The sequence below is a fragment of the Perca flavescens genome, chromosome 9, assembly GCF_004354835.1.
Source record: "Perca flavescens isolate YP-PL-M2 chromosome 9, PFLA_1.0, whole genome shotgun sequence".
In the NCBI taxonomy this organism is placed as follows: domain Eukaryota; kingdom Metazoa; phylum Chordata; class Actinopteri; order Perciformes; family Percidae; genus Perca; species Perca flavescens.
In genome coordinates, this window is record NC_041339.1 from 14534648 (window position 1) to 14554718 (window position 20071).

At 39.5% G+C, this 20071-nt stretch overlaps 2 protein-coding genes across 2 annotated transcripts in view; one reads left to right on the forward strand and one right to left on the reverse strand.

Annotated features, from left to right (window-relative positions):
* atp8b3 (ATPase phospholipid transporting 8B3) overlaps nt 1–20071 on the reverse strand; it is a 54845-nt gene that overhangs the window by 28982 nt on the left and 5792 nt on the right. The window lies entirely within an intron of this gene.
* On the forward strand, nt 3632–5912 carry LOC114562183 (uncharacterized). The gene is made up of 2 exons (XM_028588491.1): nt 3632–3701; nt 4832–5912. Exon 2 carries the CDS (start codon nt 4841–4843, stop codon nt 5855–5857), a length of 1017 nt encoding a protein of 338 aa, XP_028444292.1. The 5' UTR covers nt 3632–3701; nt 4832–4840; the 3' UTR covers nt 5858–5912.

The window sequence follows — 20071 nt, forward strand, 5'->3', positions numbered from 1 at the left end:
ATTAGCCTATATACACAACATTCCACTTCTGTGATTGCTCCGGTGCTGCTGGAAATTCCGCCAGATGTCCCTCTTCTCGGCCGGATGTCCATTACCTTCCACTTTCTTTGTGTTGGCATTTTAAACTCCGGTGGAATTAGGAGGACTATGGTTAACTGCTCCTCAGATCTCTGCAGGGTAAACCCGGACAGCTAGCAAGACCAGGGGGCTGTTTCACAAAAGAAGAATTTATAAATCCATTATAAAAGCGAGGCTTGACCTAGTCTAATCTGTGAAGGAGCGACTAGATCGAGCCAGGCTGAAGTAATTAGGATAGATACGCGTTCACAGCTTTCCTTAACAGACCGCAAGGTTGATAATAGATTTACTGATGCTAAAATGGAGAACACACATTGTTCATACTTTATACAGAGTAAGGTGCAGCTTCTTGTGAAAGGATGATAACGTGAAACACATTATTTGTAAAAAAGAAACACGGCCGCTGTAATGAAGCAGCGAGAGAAAGCGTGGCAGACGATCACGGGCTGACTGAATGCGTAAGTAGCCTAAAAATATACATTAACTGACCACTGCTCTGAATTGAAACCGTCATAATCATGCCATTCAAGGATTAGGCTACTAATCATTTGCACAAATTAACCGTTGTACTCTTTGCATTAAAAGTGAGCAGAAGATAATGTTACTCAGGAAGATCAATTTTCGACAACGCTAGAAAATGATGCATAAATATCTCTTTCACTCTGTTTCTCCCTCTCTCTCTCAAGTCATATTAACTTCAACTGCTCACTTTTAATGCAAAGTGTACAACTGTTCGTTTTTGCAAATGACAAGTGACTCATTGAATTGTTTCAGTTAAGAGCAGTAGTTCGTAAATATATATTTTCAGACTATCATTCAGTCAGTCCTCTATTATCTGCCATGCTTTTTCTCACGTGTTTTTTTTTTTTTTTATAGAGGCTGAGTTTCCTTTACATATTATATGCTTTGCTCCCTGTATATATGGACATAGAAAAGAAAGACACTGAAGAAATTGGACTTCAAAAATCTAGAAACTAAAAGAGAATTAAGTGTCAAATTCCATGCACTCTAAACATGAATGTAACAGAGTGATATTCCCCCCAGCAAAATATAAGATTAAAAACCATTGAGGTATTCCTCGCCCTGTTGTTACATGAATGTACAGTAGAGCTGTCAGTCTTCCTCTATAATACCATTAGAATTTCATGTTATTTTTTTAAATATTCAAATAATATTTGAATATTTAATGCTCATATGCAGCCTGTTATAAATATGTACTACACTACTCAGGCTTATGCATTGTCAATGCCATTATAAGCATGTGGCTGTTGTTACACGTTCTGTCCACTAGAGGGACTTCCAACATCAGCCTGGCCTTGAAGGGGATCTATGTCACGCCGCATTGAATTTCTGGCACGGCGCTCTCCGTTTACATTATTTTCCACCACGCTCACAGTGACAAACACAAATCAACAGAGAACTCTGTAATGAAACAATATCCAACAAGTGTATTGAAAAGGCTAACAATGCTCAGTTAGCACAATGACATCATGTTAGAAAGCACAGCCTACGCAATTTGTCATAAACTAAGTAACAATAGTGTTAGCCACGATGCTAACGGTATTAATAACTGCCAAACGGTACTGTCACTACTATTTTAGTGATTTAAAAGTAACCGTTTTTTTGCAGACTGTCACGTTACTGAGAATACAGCTGTTAGAAGGTAATATATGAAGTCGAAGCTAACTCTGACAGCTGTAGGGCAGCTAACATAATCTTTAGCTGTCTCCATGAAGCTCCCAGCTAAGCTCCTATAACTCGTGACATAGTTAGGAAACCAGAACGAGCTAACTATTGATAACCTAAGCATTTTGTCTCGGTGGATGTCGATTTTAAAGTCATGTTAAAACTATTTCCCATCCATCTTCTGATTTCCAGCCGCAGCCTGTCACTCCACCTGTACCAACATTACTTGTACGTAACGTTAGTTCACAATGCCTTGTGTTTCTCACTCCCGTAATTTATTGTTCATCAGACTTGAGAAGAGGGAGATTAGCTAACGTTAGCCAACCTATATATATATATATATATATATATATATATATATATATATATATATATATATATATATATATATATATATAAAAAAAAAATAGAATGGAATAGTATTGATTTTTTTACTTTTTCGATTTATATCCGACTTTCGGAATTTTTTCCAACAGCCCTAATGTAAGGTAGTCTTCACTATAGTTATTGGTTCAGTGAACTAAGACTATAATTTGGGAGGATTGTACAATTGTACAATCCTCACAAATTATAGTCCCAGTTTACTGGACAACACAAATTGTGTGTTAAGAATGCCAATTTATTGAATCCTTTATTGGATAAGAATATTTTTTAAAATGCAGGCTGATAACAATTAGGTAAAACCACTGCTGAGTGAACGGAAAAGGCAGCAGGATTAAATAAATCCTGGTTGTTAGCCTGGTCGGGAGCAGGCTAGCTGTAGCCTACAGAATAAATGTCCATGGTAACTTAGGTGCCTCTGCTTTTGTGAAACTGAGTCAAGGCCAGGATGACTGGGAAATCCCAGCTTAATCCCTTATCTTGGTTTTGTGAAAAAGCCCTCAGGGGTTTTCAACGTTTTTTTAAACCAAGGACCCCTTAACTGTTACAATAATGTATAGGGCGACCTAAAGCCTTTATACATGCCTTTTTTGCATAGAATACTAAGCTTTTAAAAAATAACTTTTGGCATGATTTTATAAATCATCTTTTAATGTTAAACATACACAGTGAATCCTTAGGATGAACTATCTGCGAATGGCTATCTTAGTGACTAGGCCTACCGTATAGGCCAGCAGTTGGTCATTCAGATTCAGCAAAAATTATTTTCCCATTGAAATTTTCCATCTGAAAAGAAGTAGGAGCCATGAGTTATGCTGAATACTGATACTTTGGAGGATATCCATAAAGTTTTACAGGGCAAACGAGTTAATTCATATTTACCGTATTAAATAAACATATCTACCTTCAATCATTTGTGTTTTAATTCAGTTTTAAAATGCATGATTTCTGATTTATCTAATTTTATTACAAGGAGTTTACTATTTTAATCGCCATGCAATTCATTCTATCATTCACGATTTAATGCAAACCCCTTTGTAGCCTAATGTCTGCTTGGTAGGTAGGCTGCATAAATGCACTGTTCTGCAGGCAATGTGCTGATCATCAGGCGAATCAATGTGCAGTAAGAAAAATAAAGTAGGGCAGTTGATCCAAAGTGACTCATTTCAGTATTCACCTGTTGGTTTGATCGAGACCACACTGTTGGCTTGGACTTCCGCTCTCCAAAGTTTAGTTGCCGATCAGTTTCCACAGTAGCTTATTAAACTGACAGTACGAGGACACAGCGCGATTGGCTGCATGCATTCAGTATAATGCGTGCGCCGCCCAGCAGCTCCACTCTCTTCAGCACCGCTGATGGTGATTGACAGGTAAGAGCAGCCTCTCCGGGCAAACGCCTAACATCAACAAACGTGTTAATATAATCAAGTAGGCTAAATTATCTGAGTGCTACGTCAAACTCTGTACCGTTTCTGTGTTGCAGAATTATACAAGAAGCTCTTTCAAAGTTGATCCAGTCTTCCAAATCATTCCACAGGTGTCCTCTTTTCATTCAGGTAAGTGCGGCGAGTTTAACACTGTAACACTATTTAACCGTCAGCTTTGACTTGGTTTGTGGGAGACAAACGTTAATGCTATTAATCAACCTACTCACATATTTGACATTTTAACACCACATTCTCGGCTTTCCTGTTACCGAAAAGTAGTAAAAGAGGTAGGCTACTAAATAGTCCTAGATGTTAAAATCCTGTGTAGTTTTACTCAAGTAAATTTTTTTGCAATGCACTTTTGTGTTAGGCTAATATAATTATGCATAATGGCTTAGTTCATATTTATATTATTTAATTATTAGCACTAATGCATTAAAAAATAGCCTTTGCAGCATTTAATATTGTTGCTGCTCATTTTACCTACTTCATACTTTAATAATCTTTCATTGAATCATTCCATGAGCTGTTTTATAGGCTATGTGGGCTAAAATCTGAATATATAATGGAGTAGCCTAAAAAGTAAAATACTTCTATCATGTAGCTCTATACTAGAAATTAAAACAGCATTACGTTAATTATATAATTATTTTTTGCTAATACAATAACATGTATTAAGCATATATTCTGTATATTGATAATTTAAAATCCATAATGGGAGTAGGTTCACAGACAGATAGATAGATAGATAGATAGATACTTCCTTCACTGTGAAAAATACTCTTCACTATGAGATTCACGCTTTGGAAAAATAGCCAAAAAAATAGCCAAACAAATTTCCCAATGTTAACATCAGAAGAGAAGCTGGTAGTTCTCGTAGGAGAAGGGACAGCAGCTCCTCTGGCAGCTAAATATGTATCTGCCTGCCACAACCTGAGAGACTCACCACTATAAGATCCCAACATTACAGATTGGTTTAGGATTGTACAGTAATTATATTGTACAAAGCTGTAAAGTATTACATTGTGTTATGCAATTGTTTTATGTTGTATCTTGTACAACTTTCAGTGCAATATATAATCTATGTGACACCTACTGTATGTATTTAATGTGATATGTAGGACTACTATATATGCATTTTCTGTAAACTACTTTGGCAACATGTTTTCTTTATTCGTTCCAATAAAGCAAATTGAATTCACAGTCATTTATTTTATAAAATAAAAAGCTGTTGGATTGAAACTTTTGATTGTCCCCAGTCTAGTGCCATGTCCACCTCGAGGAGCCTTGAGGCTGGGGCAGCTGCTCCGTGCCAGCCCTCTTCCTCAGTCGAGAGCAGCGTCGAGTCTGATCCAGACCCTGGACTCCTCTTCCCGGTGACACGGTCCTCCCTGCTGACTCAACGTCTCCTGCGTTTACGGGCCTACAGCAGCCACGTAAGCCCCGTTACACGACGCAAGAGGGAGATGATCCCCACCGACAAGAAAGATTCCACCTACTGGGATAAGCGGAACAAGAACAACGAGGCAGCCAAGCGGTCCAGGGAGAAGAGGCGGCTGAACGACCTGATGCTGGAGGGTCAGCTGCTGACTCTAAGTGAGGAGAACGCACAGCTGCGGGCGCAGGTGCTCAGCCTGCAGTTCCACGGCAGCCTGAGAGCAGAAACGCGCAAAGCTGCTTCCGCTTGTGCGACGTCCGCTGCGTCGGCTTCGCCCTTATCACCGAGACAGGCTCACTGCCCTGACCTCTTCCAGCCAGGACTGTTGGGCAACAGCAGGAGCAACCCGGCTTCCGTCCTGGGTGCGCGACAACGAGGTGGGTTTAATCCACACCGTTCTCACAGTAGCGGCACACAGCAAGACATCTTCCACCTCTCCGGGGCCCGGGTCCTCTCTCCCCGAGCGGTTTTGGAGGGCGGGGGGTCGGCGGAGGCAGAGATGGATGCTCAGCGACAGGTCTCCTCCAGCGATGACATCCACAACTCCACCGATGCGTCTTCCATCAGAGCATTTCTGCCCACACCAGAGACACTCCACCGTGCCTCCATCCTGTCGTACCAACCTAGAAATTGGCTGGTGCCCCATCTAAATCACTCGGCAGTGTGCAATAATAACTTTCTGCTGCCTTGGCGGTCTTCCTACCTGGCCCCTCCGACCGTCTACCCCGGCCTTCCTCTCTACATACAGGAGACACAAGGCCAAGGTCTCGGTGTGGAGGCAGACATTCAGGGGGGATTCAAGAGTCTGTCTCAGCCCGGGCTGCACCCCCGTCCTGACGGACGCTAACAGGACAGTTTGACTGTCAAAGAACAAACGCTTAGCCCACTGCGTAATTGCTTAATGTCTTGTAAAAATAATTAGCCTACAGCGGTGTTTTTTTTTTGTTTTTGTTTTTTTTTTTTGGGGTGGGGGAATGAATAGGCTACACAGTATGCTTTATAATTTGATTAGATAGCCTATCCAAAACCTACCCTAAATGCAACAGGCTGTTCAATTTATTTGGTCATAATTAAAAAAATAAATGAATAAAATGCGGATTACAGTATAACGCCTATTCACCGAAATGTAGGCTGGATTGAGAATATTTGAATGCAGCCTGCACTGTGGATTTTCTGTCTGACTTTCTGTGGTTTAAAATGTGTTCTTATTCTCTCTATCAGCGGTTACATTGCGCACAAAAACCCTCTTGACTTTTTTTTTATTTTTATTTTAATAATACAGGCATACGCCTATTTTAAGTATTTTATCAATACATGCCTACTTTCATAGACAAATAAATGCAACAGCTGAACATACAGAAAGTCATTCCATGTCTCATTTTGATCATGGTTTGGTATAGCCTATAGCCTATTTCAGACATAAATTACATTAAATGGGTTGATTGAAGTTTTTTTTTTACCGTTTATCTGCGGTGAAAAGAAATCGGCGACTGAGCCAGCGAAACTGGGTGCTTGTTGACTTGGTATTCCCCTTTATCTGCACTACGTGATTTCCCAGCAGCTTTGATTCAATGGAAAACCAAACTTTCAACCGTTTTTTGTAGACTGCTCTGGTATGAGACATCATCCTCCATTGCATCTGGCTATGCCATTCTTTTGTGCATAAGATTTGTTAAAGTCAGGATATATTACATTACATGTCATTTAGCTGACGCTTTTATCCAAAGCGACTTAGAATTGCTATCTATGTCAGAGGTCGCACGCCCCTGGGTTCGATTCCCACTGCGATCAACCATTAACCAATGTGTCCCTGAGCAAGACACTTAACCCCTTGCTCAGGGACACATGGATGTATCGCATTGGGAATCGAACCCAGGTCTCCCACACCAAAGGTATGTGTCATATTTATACAATTAGACTACTAAAATGAATCCCGAATTTAAATTCAAAAAATAATTAAGACGATGATCAAAAATAAAGTAATCTCCAACTAGCCTTTTTATTGTTCGTGCAGTTTATGTTTATTAAGGTCTATATTCATATTGAGGCTGCATACAGCAACGTTGGTGCAAATGACGGCAACGCTTTGTCGAACCATCTGCTTTCATTCCGCTGCAGGCACTGCAGGGAGCAGCCAAAGTCTCTTCACTGGCGGAGTCACTCAGTGGATTGCTACGAGCCAATCAGGTTTAGCCGCTCAGCAGGCCTTCGTAGAAAAGTTTCACTTTTAATGACATGATGTTTTTGTAAAACTGTTTTGCTTCCTGGGTGCTAGGGTTGGGTTTAGTTTTGAAATGTAATGTTTATTGCTGCTGTAACAAAAGAGCTGTTTAAAACGTATTCATTCCTCCTGGTTATCATAGCATCTCTGACCATATTCTGGAGTGGCCTCGCAACAGGTGTTCCTCCATGTTCCACCAGCAGAGGGCGCTACAACACAATAATGGTGGCGGGTGGGGAATGCACACAGTGGGCTATAATTTCCTATAAATAAATACATAAATAAATAAATAAACAAACAAACAAACAAACAAACACATTTCTGCCTCTCTAATAGGTTTTCCTTATTCTGGGGTAAGATAAAAGTTACATTTACACGGATTTTATAGAAAAGAAAACATGAAATGGAACACTTTTTTTCTATCATCTGGTGCATTAATGAGATGGGTCAAACAAGTTGAATATTTCTAACCCTGTTTGAAGGGAAGTCATCCTTTTTTCAGTCTTCTGAATAAAGTTTAACATTTTACAGGTTTTGTGCACAATTATTCGTAAAAAATTAAATAACATACCTTTGGAAACTAAATAATCTATTAAATGTTTCTTGCTCATGTAGGAACTTTGCAACAGTACATAGGAAATGTCAGGAAGAGTAATTTGGAAACCAATATCAACACAAAATAATTGTGTAATTTTGTTGACTGCAAAATGTAAGTCCACTAAATCGTCAACTCTGGGTCATACAGCTCTATAAAATAATCTACTTTGTTTCTTGTCAAATTATGATGAATTTAAACAATTTTGTAATATACTTTCTGGTTTTGACAAGAGGACTTTGTCACAGTTTCATCCATCCCACAGACACAACTGACATTTAGATTAAAAAGAAGTCTAAAGTCTACACAGATGGTTGAAATACTATAGAGCTTGAAAGGTGCTTTGTAGACGTTCAGGTTAGACTGCAACCTCTGTGCCGCATAACAACAATAAAGCATTTTCACGTCCACATAGACCTCTGGTGCATCTTTTTTAACATTAAAAGGTTTAAGTACATCACAACAGGAAGCAAAAATCTCATTTGTCTCCATGTGATGGTGTCTATACATAGAATTGGGGGTTGTGGTAAAGTTTCCAGTCACGACAAAAGCAAGTGTCATAATTCAAATTACAAAGTTTATTTGTCTTCCTATAATGTATTACAAGTGGTTCTTAATATATATATATATATATATATGTGTGTATATATAGTGATAGAAATCAGTGAGAGGATATTAAATGTTCAGACAAGTAGTCGCAACTTTGACATCTACGCTGATAAGAGATGCACACTTCTCTATTTTTTGTGTGAATCTGAGGTGCCAAAGATTTATTTAACACCCATACAGACAAATGTCAGTCACTTCACTTTAACTATCTCCGTTATGCTTTACTGTAAAACAGTATATGTTTTTCCTAGGTGTTGAGGCTTAGTCCCCTGTACTACTAGTGCTTCTACTACTTGTACTAGTGCTAACGTTTACTTTTTTTTTTATGGAAAGAGGCATCAGGTAAGCACCTGACATGTTAATGTCTGTGTAAATGAAACATGTAACTGAATACTACACAACACATCATACTGTGGCTACAGTACAGCAAACAACACAGCAACACACAAAACAAAAATTTACTCTGGGGTGCTAAAAGCATATCCCTTTGTCATATTAGCATACAATACACAACATATCTGTCTGTCTGACAGCACTGTAAAGGTAAGACCCATGTGGGCAAGCCACCATCACCACAAGATCAAGGGGCTCAGTCAGAGGTGGACAGAGTTAAAAGACAGGAAAACAACACAAAGAGTGAGAGAAAGCAAAGGAGAGAGGGTAGGACCGACAGCAACAAGACATTATGAGCCCCGCTCTGCTTATATGTGCATCAATCTCATGACGCAGTCTCAAAGGACAGTTCACCGCTCTAAGTTGTGTATTAGCACTGAGTGAGAGCGAGATAACTCTGAATTAGGTCGTTGACACCTCTGCGATAGTGGACTTTCTGCACACAGCAGTTGAAGGTAAGGCCTCAAGCTCATTTTCACATCTAGTGGTTTAGACAATCTATCGGCTGATGGAGTCAGGGGAGGATATGGTTTAGGTGTAATTGACCAAAGAATCTATGGTTTTCTCGCATATACTACAATTCTCATGCTGATTGCAGCACAATAACCCAATGCTGTATGCTGTGAAATTGGTAAACTTTTGGAATCATTTAAAGATGTTTTATGTTATCAAAATACAGGAATAATTGACTGAGCTTTTCAGTTATTCATATTAATTAATATATATATTTATATATACACACTATCAAAACAAAATCAATTCAAAATAGTTTCCCAGAAAATGTCACTCCATTATCTGTCAAGAATTGTTTGAGGAAGAGGAAGTATTACTACCTTGTTAATGTCAAGATAATTTTAGGAGGACAGTTCTGTACATGGTGGGTTTCTATTTTAAAAGTCCTTACGGTAAAATACTGATCGTGTTTTTAATAAATTGGCCAAAGCTGGGATTAGGTAACTGAACTTTTCAAATATAATCAAGATAATCGAATAGTGATTCAGGATACAGAAGGTAGAAATGTTATTTTGTTATCTGGCAAGGAGGGAATGGACGTTTAACTAAAATTGTAACAATATGTAAAATAATTAGAACTCATGATTGTTTTGAATTACACATGAAACATGATCTCAGATGATCTCAATTCTATAGAGATCACTGTATAAGATAAGATTGTCTTTGCACGTTAAACTACAAAATTTGGCTTGGCAGTAATCCACTCATTTTAGCAGCATATATAAAGAAGTACAAATATATATATATATAAATAAGAGAGAGACATGCTCACAATTACACACACGTTCTTGTTCTATACTCTATGAAAGGTATGAAAGTTATTTTACTATTTCAAGGAGTTCTGCCAACTTGAAATTCCACAACCCTTTACACACCTGTCTGACAGATATCTAAAGCTTTCAATACATCACATCTCATGGATGGTTTTAAAACGTACAATATATAACTTTCTGCCGCTAGGGGTCTCTCAACCAAAACAATGGATGGTAAACACGGACTTTTGATGACATTGGGAAGTTGCGTGGAATTATGGGAGTTGTAGTTTTTAGTGTTAAACACCATCGCTGATTAGAATGCATCTGTTCACGGACGAGTTTACCCATTCAAGGTTATTCACGTTACGTTTATTCATGTCATTCTAATAAAACAGCTGCATTTCCCCCAACATAATTAGGTTTTTCTTGATTAGATTTTTATTGGTAGATGACCAGTTAGCTAGTGAGCCAGCAAACTAACATTAGCCAGCAGCTAAAACATAAAATATTTTACGTCAATGTCACCTTTTGGATGATTTCAACACCGGGCGGACGGGGTTTGTTGTAACGCTAGCTAGCTACTCAAGGAGGCTGAGAGACGGGTGTGGGTGGGGAGTGCCGGGGGAATCTCCGATACGGTGAGGACGTTCGCTGGCGGTTGTGCAGCAGCAGAACATCTCCAAGCTGCCCGGTGGAACGATCTCCCCCTCCACTCGTTTTGGTGCTTAACCCACCTTTTGTCGGCTTAATTTAGCTAACTGTAAAGACAGCTTAATGCAAAGGAGGGAGAAATTCGGCGGGGAGGAGATTTCTGGCACGGACACCGGTAGCGCTAATGGAGACATATCTATGGATGGCCGCTGTTGTGACTCGGTGCTGGGTCTGATCTGTTTTCCGACGCTTCATTAAACTGCCGTTAGCGTCGTAAGCACCAGGCACTGGAGTTAAGTGCTGGCCGGGTGGATTGCGGAAATGAAAGTGGCTGACTCGGGGCTAACGGTAACTAGCTAGCTATATGTCCCGGGGCTGTTGTCAGCAGTCATCCCGACTGAGTCTCTCTGCACCGGGAGAGTGAGGCAGGCAGACAGACCGGGGTGTGCTAGCTGGCTAAATTAGCATTAGATTAATCCTTTTATCAATACAGCTAACGTTAACGTTACTAGTGAACTTATTCGTGGGTTAGCCCAGTGCTGTTAACCGTGGTCAAAACAATCATACTAAAAATAACTTTTTGAGCGTGTTGAACAATGTTGTAACCGTTACCCACCAAGCATTAGCATTAACATTAGCTACTTGTCAACCAGCACATTGTAGTAACGTTAAGCTGGATCAATATTGAAATGTATCAATAAATAACGTCTCTGTTGTATTACTGTGTTAAAAAGTGGCATGTAATTAATCCCAAAATGATGCTGTGTGGCAAAAAAAAAAAAAAAAGGAGTATTACGGTTACAAGCATTTTTTTCTGTGACATTGTATGATTTACAATTACTCCTGAACGTATCATCTTGGTGCCAGTGTTTTGACGAAAGTTACAAGTAACTAGAGGGTGAAAGGTTATATAACGCAACTGACAGGCGACTAAAGAAAACGACCTGTGTCTGAAAATAAAATAACAGATATCTCTGGTTTTGACATTTGGTGGAAACATTTGGGATAGTGTAAGAACACAACTCAAAAATATATAACAGGTATGGTCATTTTTAGACATTTTAATGCAGAAATGTTACATATTGTACCTTTAAATGCAATCCATCAAAAAATAAAGTACAAACCACCCTCCTACAGTATTTAACTATATAGATTATTGAGCATAAGGAGAAATATTGTTCATGATCTCAATATAAAGCACCATATTTATTATTTGATGGTAAAATATGGAATTTAGAAGATTTAAATAAAAGACACTGTCCAGCCATCCATTAAAGCAACACCAAAGCACTTTTCCTCTTCAGTCCCCCTACAGGTTGGAAGCGGAATTGTCCATTACCGCTGTCGTATGTCTCATTCAAACTACAGATCCGCTACCCGATCTGGCAAACTTGCATAGTGCGGTTATAGCCGATAGAGGGCCGCTAAGCGAATGCAGAAGTGCCGTTCACCCTGTTACGAGTTGATGAACCACTGAAACGATTTTGGAAACATTATTTTAAAAAGGTACTAAAGAATCTATGGTGTTGCTTTAATACATGTTATACCATGGTCTGGGTGAATAGTCGATTACTAAAGGAGTTCTAGTGAAATTAATGCGCTACATTAAAAGAAAAAGAAAATTTGAATCAGTTATTTGTGGTGCTACAGTGCCTCGTCCTCTGAACTTAACTTTGTTTCACAGCGAATAACATCTCATATCCCGCTGCTAGTTCAGGCTGCGGCCGACAGTACACATCGCAGATAATTGTTCGTGGAAATCGTTATTGGCTGATAGCTAGCTTGTCTTGGTGTTAAATATACAGTCAAATTATATTTACTGATTGCCAACTGTACACATTGTCATTGACTTTCAATCTTGCAAGCATAGCGTTAGCTTTCTGGCTCATAGCTCTCAAAGGTCAAAGGTGGCAAGTGGTATCTAAAGCTGCTTACACACCAACCAGATGGCCAACCGTCGGCAGAAGAGGCAGTTGGACTGATCAGTCTCCCTGAGTTGGTAAAAAAAGAAAATGCCTCAGAACACACCAAAGAGACGAGACGTAATGCGTCTCCACAACAGCAGGCGGCGCTAATCTGTATTGTTGCCCAAAAAATGAAAACCGGCAGCTGATTGGACGAACGCGTCACGTGGGTTTGTTTTCTCCGGAAATTCAAAAACTGTCATGGCAGCTCGTTCACAATACAATCTCATATTGTACTAAAATAGTTCACCGAAACGTGTTTCTGAAAACATTTTAAGCGAGAAATAGGCCATGCAGTTGCTGAATCTGTCTTCATTTCAGCTCGACAAAGGTCAGTTTAAAAGATTTTCGTCAGATTTTGAGAGACTCTTGTCATGCTCATTCCACTCCCTGTTTCTGACTTAGCACTCTACCAATCAGATGGGTAATTTGAGTCCGACTGCAAGCAGTGCCCGCCCCGCCGATTATACATGTCAAATCGGCCAAAATGAAGGACGACGGCCCCTTGGATGGACGACGGCACGGAACACACCGAAAAGAATTGAGTCACTGACCTCGCCAGACTGTCCGACAGCCGATTATCGGCTCTGTGTGTCCGGGCTTTAAGGTCTGTCCTATTTACCAGAGCAGTGAACAACGTTTGCATTGCATAAGAACCTTATGGGATGGGAATGATTGTTTCAGGTATTCGTTAAACCCTCAGGAATAACCAGGGAAAGAGTTATGGTTTGGAAAACCTTTAGATTTCCATTGTAAAACCAATTAAAATATAAATTAATGATTTAAAATATATATATATATATATATATATATATATATATATATATATATATATATATATATATATATATATATATATATATTTGGCAAGTGACCATGGTCTAAGCAGGTTAATGTCTGACATGGTGTCCATTGTCAGGCAATAATGGATGACGACGAGGCGCGCATTGAACGGTTCACGCCTCGCTGTCGTTTAATACCTGACAATGGATATATCTCATTTGGTAATAACCCTTAGATAACACTGATGGCTTAGTACCATACTCTGTATAGACAGTGTGAATATTTTATATATTGGTTTCCTCTTTTCATGATGCCGGAAAGACTTTGATTAAAGCTTAATTTCCATGTATAGTCATCGGTTTAAAAAAAAGGGAACGCTATTTTTTAATGGTGCTTTAGATTTACCATATATAGAGTACAAGAAAAAGACGGCCATGAGTTATTAGCTTTGCTCTTGAAGGAATGTATGCGTTAACCAACAATTCAAGCCAAGAACTGTGGTAAATTCTTTTATTCCCCCAAGAGAGCATTCATTTACTCTAATTTCCACAACGACAGTTTACCAGAACATTGAGGTGAAAAGCCACAAAATTCGGACTGACTACTTTTTCCTCCTATGGGTATAGTTATTTTAACAAACACTGCCAGGATGCACAGCAACATAACAGCAGATGGTAGAGTATGAGAAAACAGACAAAAAAAGAAGAAGTTAGAGAGTTTCTTACTAAAAAGCAGGCTGGCTATTTTTAGTCCATAAGAAACAGGTGCACACTTGCAGCAGAGTAGTAAGCAGACTCGGCCTCAAGAGAGATTTCACTCAGGAACCCGCTCTCTTTTTTTATTTTCTCTCTCTGTGTCTCCCTTATGATTATTGTTTCCTCTCTTCCTGCTGTTGCTTTTTTGGGTTTGCTAGCACAAAGTATACAACATTTAGCCTATGTGTCACACACCAGTATGCTGGTGTACATGTTCCCACCCAGACGGACACATAGGGGCCTCGGTATACGTTCTTGCTGGGCACAGGCATGGATATTTTTAACCTGATGTGTGTTCTCACCACCACACTAAGGGTGCAGTGCCCCTTTATGAAACTTTGATGCTTTCGGCTCAGCCTGACTGGCATAAAATATGATTATGTGGACAGTGAATATGCGGAGAAGGTGCTCCACAGTAAGTGTGAATAACAAAAATAAAAACAAGAACTTAAAACTGTGCTTCAGTTCCTGGTGTGAAATACTGAGTGACAGTTCATTTCACAACTTATTTATTAGGGGTCACATGTAACTGCAAGCATAAAGAACTGTATGATGTCTCATTTGAAATGGACTTACCAGCTATAGGAAAATATTTAAAAACAGGTTTGATGGAAACATCAATGAGTTGAAAGGCGTGTGTGCAAGCTCAATGTGTGCGAGTGTTTTTGCGTATGACTGCATGTACAGAGGGGGCTGGCTGTGGTTTCAACACAATGTTCATCTTTCTTGCACAGCTTCCCATGAAACCACCCACAAACCAACGCGAATGAAAGAGACTATATTAAAAGCTGCCAGTATTCCTCTCGGACCGGTTATTCAAAATATCTTCCTGTTCGATTTCTACCTTCTACCTTATGTAAAAAAAAGAAAAAAAAACGTATTTTCTTCCCCACAATGTAGAAGAGTGAAGTAAGGCAAGTAGATAAAATAGATGGAAAAAAGGGAAGTGGTGACTGGGTAGACAAGTCCATCAAAGAGGAAGATGGGGGAGATTAAGTGAGAACACGTTGTCAGACTCAAACACAACTAAAGAATGGACACAAAAGCTAAAACACAAATATTATATCCCACTGTTACGTGCTTGTAACTTGTTAACCGTATCTATCTGGTTATTGATCAGCTCCCAGCAGCAAATTCCCTTGGTATGGTTGGTTTGTGTGTGATTATGGTAAACAGATGTTTAAAGTGAATGCTAATTGTGTTACATTCAATATGCTGCCTATAACAGTGTTAGGGGCGTAATATGTCACACACACACACACACACACACACACACACACACACACACACACACACACACACACACACACACACACACACACACACACACACACACACACACACACACACACACACACACACACACACACACACACACACACACACACACACACACACACGATTTGCTGCTTTTCTTTGTCTTATGTGATAGTAAACCGAATATCTGCAAGTTGAAAAAAATGGTCTTATATTTTGGGATGGCCATTTTTAGTCACGCTAGGGGTCTTGTAATGCCGATTGTTGTTAACCACAAAGATACAAACACACATAAAGTACAAAGATATTGAACAACATTTCTTATTTGTGACAATCACATAGCGGCAGTAATCATAATTAGCAAGGAACCATGTTTCACTTACTTCTCAAACATACAAGAACTTTCCTCCTGCTAATCCGCCGGCTCAGTTTTTCAACAACACACTCACTTCCATTGTCGCTTATGTATTTGTATTGTGGCTTTTGTTTTTGTGTTGTAGCTTTTGCGTTTGTGTTGGGACTTTTGTGTTTGTGTCGTAACTTTTGCGTTTGTGTTGTAGCCAGAGATGTTCACAAGTCATTTTTTGGAAGTCCAAGTTGAGTCTCAAGTCTTTGAGCTTGAGTCCAAGTCAAGTCTCAAATCTTTGAGGCGCAAGTTCAAGTCAAGTCTCAAGTCTTTTGCCATGGGTCCAAGTCAAGTCTCTGGCCATCTGATCTGTCCCTAACACTGTATTGTTAAATCTTATGAATTCAAAGCATGTCCTGTAGCTACCACCCATACAGTACAGTATAAGAATCAGTTGTAGGATAACTTTATGGGGTCTACTGCAATGCAACGCAACTCCGGGAGGACTTGGTGCCTCCGTCGTCAATGCATTGTTTTGATATGAGAGTGTGTGCACACATACTGCCTGCATAGCACATGCGTAACGTTGCACATTATGGCAAAGGGCAGTGGACATGCAGCTCGTCATATGTTTCCCCAACGTATATGCGCCAATAAAAGAAAACATGAATACATATATACATGAATAAATTTAGATTTAAAAAGCAATAATTGCATGGAAACAGGTTGTTGATGAGTCTCGAACCTCGAGTCAAGTCTGAAGTCTTTTGGGTCGAGTCGCAAGTCAAGTCTGAAGTCACTGTTTGTGCGACTTGAGTCCCCATCTCTGGTGGTAGCTTTTGCGTTTGTGTTGTGGCTTTTGTATTTGTGTTGAACCGTCTTGGCCACCATAGTACAGTAGCTATTAAGGAACTAGGTATGATCATTACTGCATGAACTCATCGTTGTGAACAACTGAGTACTATAACAGCATATTGATTATCAAACACATTCTTCTTTGTCTGCTCGTTTCCCGTAACATTCATGTGGTTTCAACAGGTGAGAGTTTATGTAGTTGTCATGTTTGAGTGCTGGAGGTGTTAGAGTAAGGTGCAACAGAGTGCACTGAAGTAACCTCTGTAGCCGAGAGAAACATAAATGTGCAGCCTTACCCGTTACTAGTTGTGTGCTACAGTAGACTGCAAAAGAGTCCTTTGGATAAGTCCCAAGTCCCATGGCTAACACAAACATACGTAGATATAACTTCACAAATCAAGGTAAATATTAACATCAATCAATCATATATGGAACAATTCCAGTGGAATTTAATTTGCCAGTTCCTTCAATTTGTGCATTCAAAATAGTTTTAATTAGAATAGTAATAAATATGTGTATCAAAATCAGAATCAGCTATTTTGGCAAAGTAAGTGTGTATAGGAGGTGTGAGGAATTTGACTCTTTTAGTTACTCTCAATGTACTTGCACAGAAATAGGCATACCAGCTGAAAACAAGGACAAAAAATGTATGTATATAGGAATACTTTTGTTGTAAATGTGTTATAATTTAAGACAAGACCGAGTGCAAAGGGTGCTGGGATAAATATGGAATATGTAATGTAACAGGTCGCTGTATACATGAGGTAGTTGGATTTGGAAGTATGTAGCGTGCTTATTTGAATTAACAGTGATGATAAAAAAACTGTGTATAAACTATAAAGATATCATCATTTACAGCTACAGTGAAGTACAGTTGATGTTTGGGTTATTGACACTAAATAACTAGTCTATCTCGACAACGTTTCATTTCCGTGATTGTTCAGGTGCCGCCGAACATTCTGCAAATTATTTCATTTGTAAAAATAATTCCAAACCTATTTATCCTATGTACTTAGAACATTGTTATTTTATTAGAATATGTTACACTCTAAAGAAATCAAACAAAAATAAAAATAAAACCCCTCCCTCTCTCCTCCCAAACCCACCCCTACAACCTATTAAATTGAATAATTATTCATTTCTTACTCCCTGTAACTTGTTTAGCCTGTTGTATTTTCATCATGACAGTTTTCAATTGCGCTTTAATGTTTCATGTAAAGCACTTTGAGTTGCCTTGTTGCTGAAAGGTGCTGTAGAAATAAAGTTGCCTTGCCTGTCAGTCAGTCACCAGGGCACAGTTGCACACTGTTGAGCCTGCTGCTTGTCTCAGAGGAAGTGTAACGTCAACAGCACCGTGACTGTTTTTAATATCATATAGCAGCAAACGCTGTCTGTTATGGAGGAAATATTTATTCATAATTCAAATTGAAAGTCCAAAGAGAAATTGAAAGTCCAAAGGGAAAACAAAGCGAGATCAAATTAAAAATATTAGTCTATTTAAATTTTCCATTTGGCTTTGGCTTTTGAATTTAATATTTGGCTTTTGAATTTCAATTTATCATTGGCTTTTAATTTTCATTTAATATTTGGCCTTTGAATTTCAATTTAACATTGGCTTTTCATTTTCATTTAATATTTGGCTTTTCAATTTCAATTTAACATTGGATTTTAATTTTCATTTGGCTTTTGAATTTCAATTTAACATTGGATTTTAATTTTCATTTAATATTTGGCTTTTGAATTTCCATTTAACATTGCCTTTTCATTTTGACTTGACACATGTCAATGTAAATGAGGAGGCGTGGCCCAAAGGCTGGTGGGAGGGTCTGAAACCAAAGGGATGCAGAGGCACCTTATGAGCAGCAGGGGGAGCTTACTGCTGAGGAGCACACTGTTAAGCATCTGTCTGCAGATTCACCACTAGGCTGGGTCTAGTTTCACATGATAGAAAATGATGATGTAAGCTAAACACAAACCACATTTCATGCAACAACCGTGAAGTTTTCATGTAGTTACTATAATTGGGCCCGTGTTAGTGAGGACTAGATTAGGACTGGATTTAAAGCTGATTCTGGTTCCCAACTTTAAAACACGACTCCGACAACTTCTCTCTTTTGATGTTATATTTAATTAAGCAACAGTAGAAACATGGGTGTGGGTAGCTCTGCTTACGTGTGTTTGTGTGTGGTCAGATTTCGAGGACGCACAAACACACACACACACAATCTCAACCGGGTCGTCATCGTCCGAACTGCGACCTCTCCTTTTTCTTTCTCTCACTTTTTTCTCCGGGTGGTGCGCGCGGTGTGAGGTGCGTGTCCGCGCTATTCTCCAACATGGAGCCTCCTCACAACAATCTCTCCTGATTGACGGCCTTTTGTACAGCCCGTGTAGGCTACTTTTTCAGACTTCCAGCTAACAGCGGTGTCTGTGAGCATCACTGGCCGGCCAGCAGGGAGGCGATCCCGGCCGCCACCAGCTGGCTGTCCCGTCAGACTGAAGCTTCTGACAACATCGGAGAAAATGTGCAGTTGGCCATCAACGTTTGTAAAACTGCCCATATTCAAACTCTACACAGTTAATTTATCGCATAAAAAAGTCTCAATAGTGAATTTAGTGGTGGAATAGCAGATGAAAATTGTAAAAAGTTTCCAGTTGTTTGCTGCTGCTAATACGGCAAACTCCGGATCTAGATTATAGAATCGATTGCTTTTTTATGATAGTTGTTAGGAGGCTCCATGTTGGAGAATAGCGCGGACACGCACCTCACACCGCGCGCACCACCCGGAGAAAAAAGTGAGAGAAAAAGGAGAGGTCGCAGTTCGGACGATGACTATCTGGTTGAGATTGTGTGTGTGTGTGTGTTTGTGCGTCCTCGAGATCTGACCACACACAAACACACGTAAGCAGAGCTACCCACACCCATGTTTCTACTGTTGCTTAATTAAATATAACATCAAAAGAGAGAAGTTGTCTGAGTCGTGTTTTAAACAGACACACCTGGGGCGAAGTTGGGAACCAGAATCAGCTTTAAATCCAGTCCTAATCTAGTCCTCACTAACACGGGCCCAATTATAGTAACTACATGAAAACTTCACGGTTGTTGCATGAAATGTGGTTTGTGTTTAGCTTACATCATCATTTTCTATCATGTGAAACAAGAGCCAGCCTAGTGGTGAATCTGCAGACAGATGCTTAACAGTGTGCTCCTCAGCAGTAAGCTCCCCCTGCTGCTCATAAGGTGCCTCTGCATCCCTTTGGTTTCAGACCCTCCCACCAGCCTTTGGGCCACGCCTCCTCATTGACATTGACATGTGTCAAATCCAAATTAAAATCCAATGTTAAATTGAAATTCAAAAGCCAA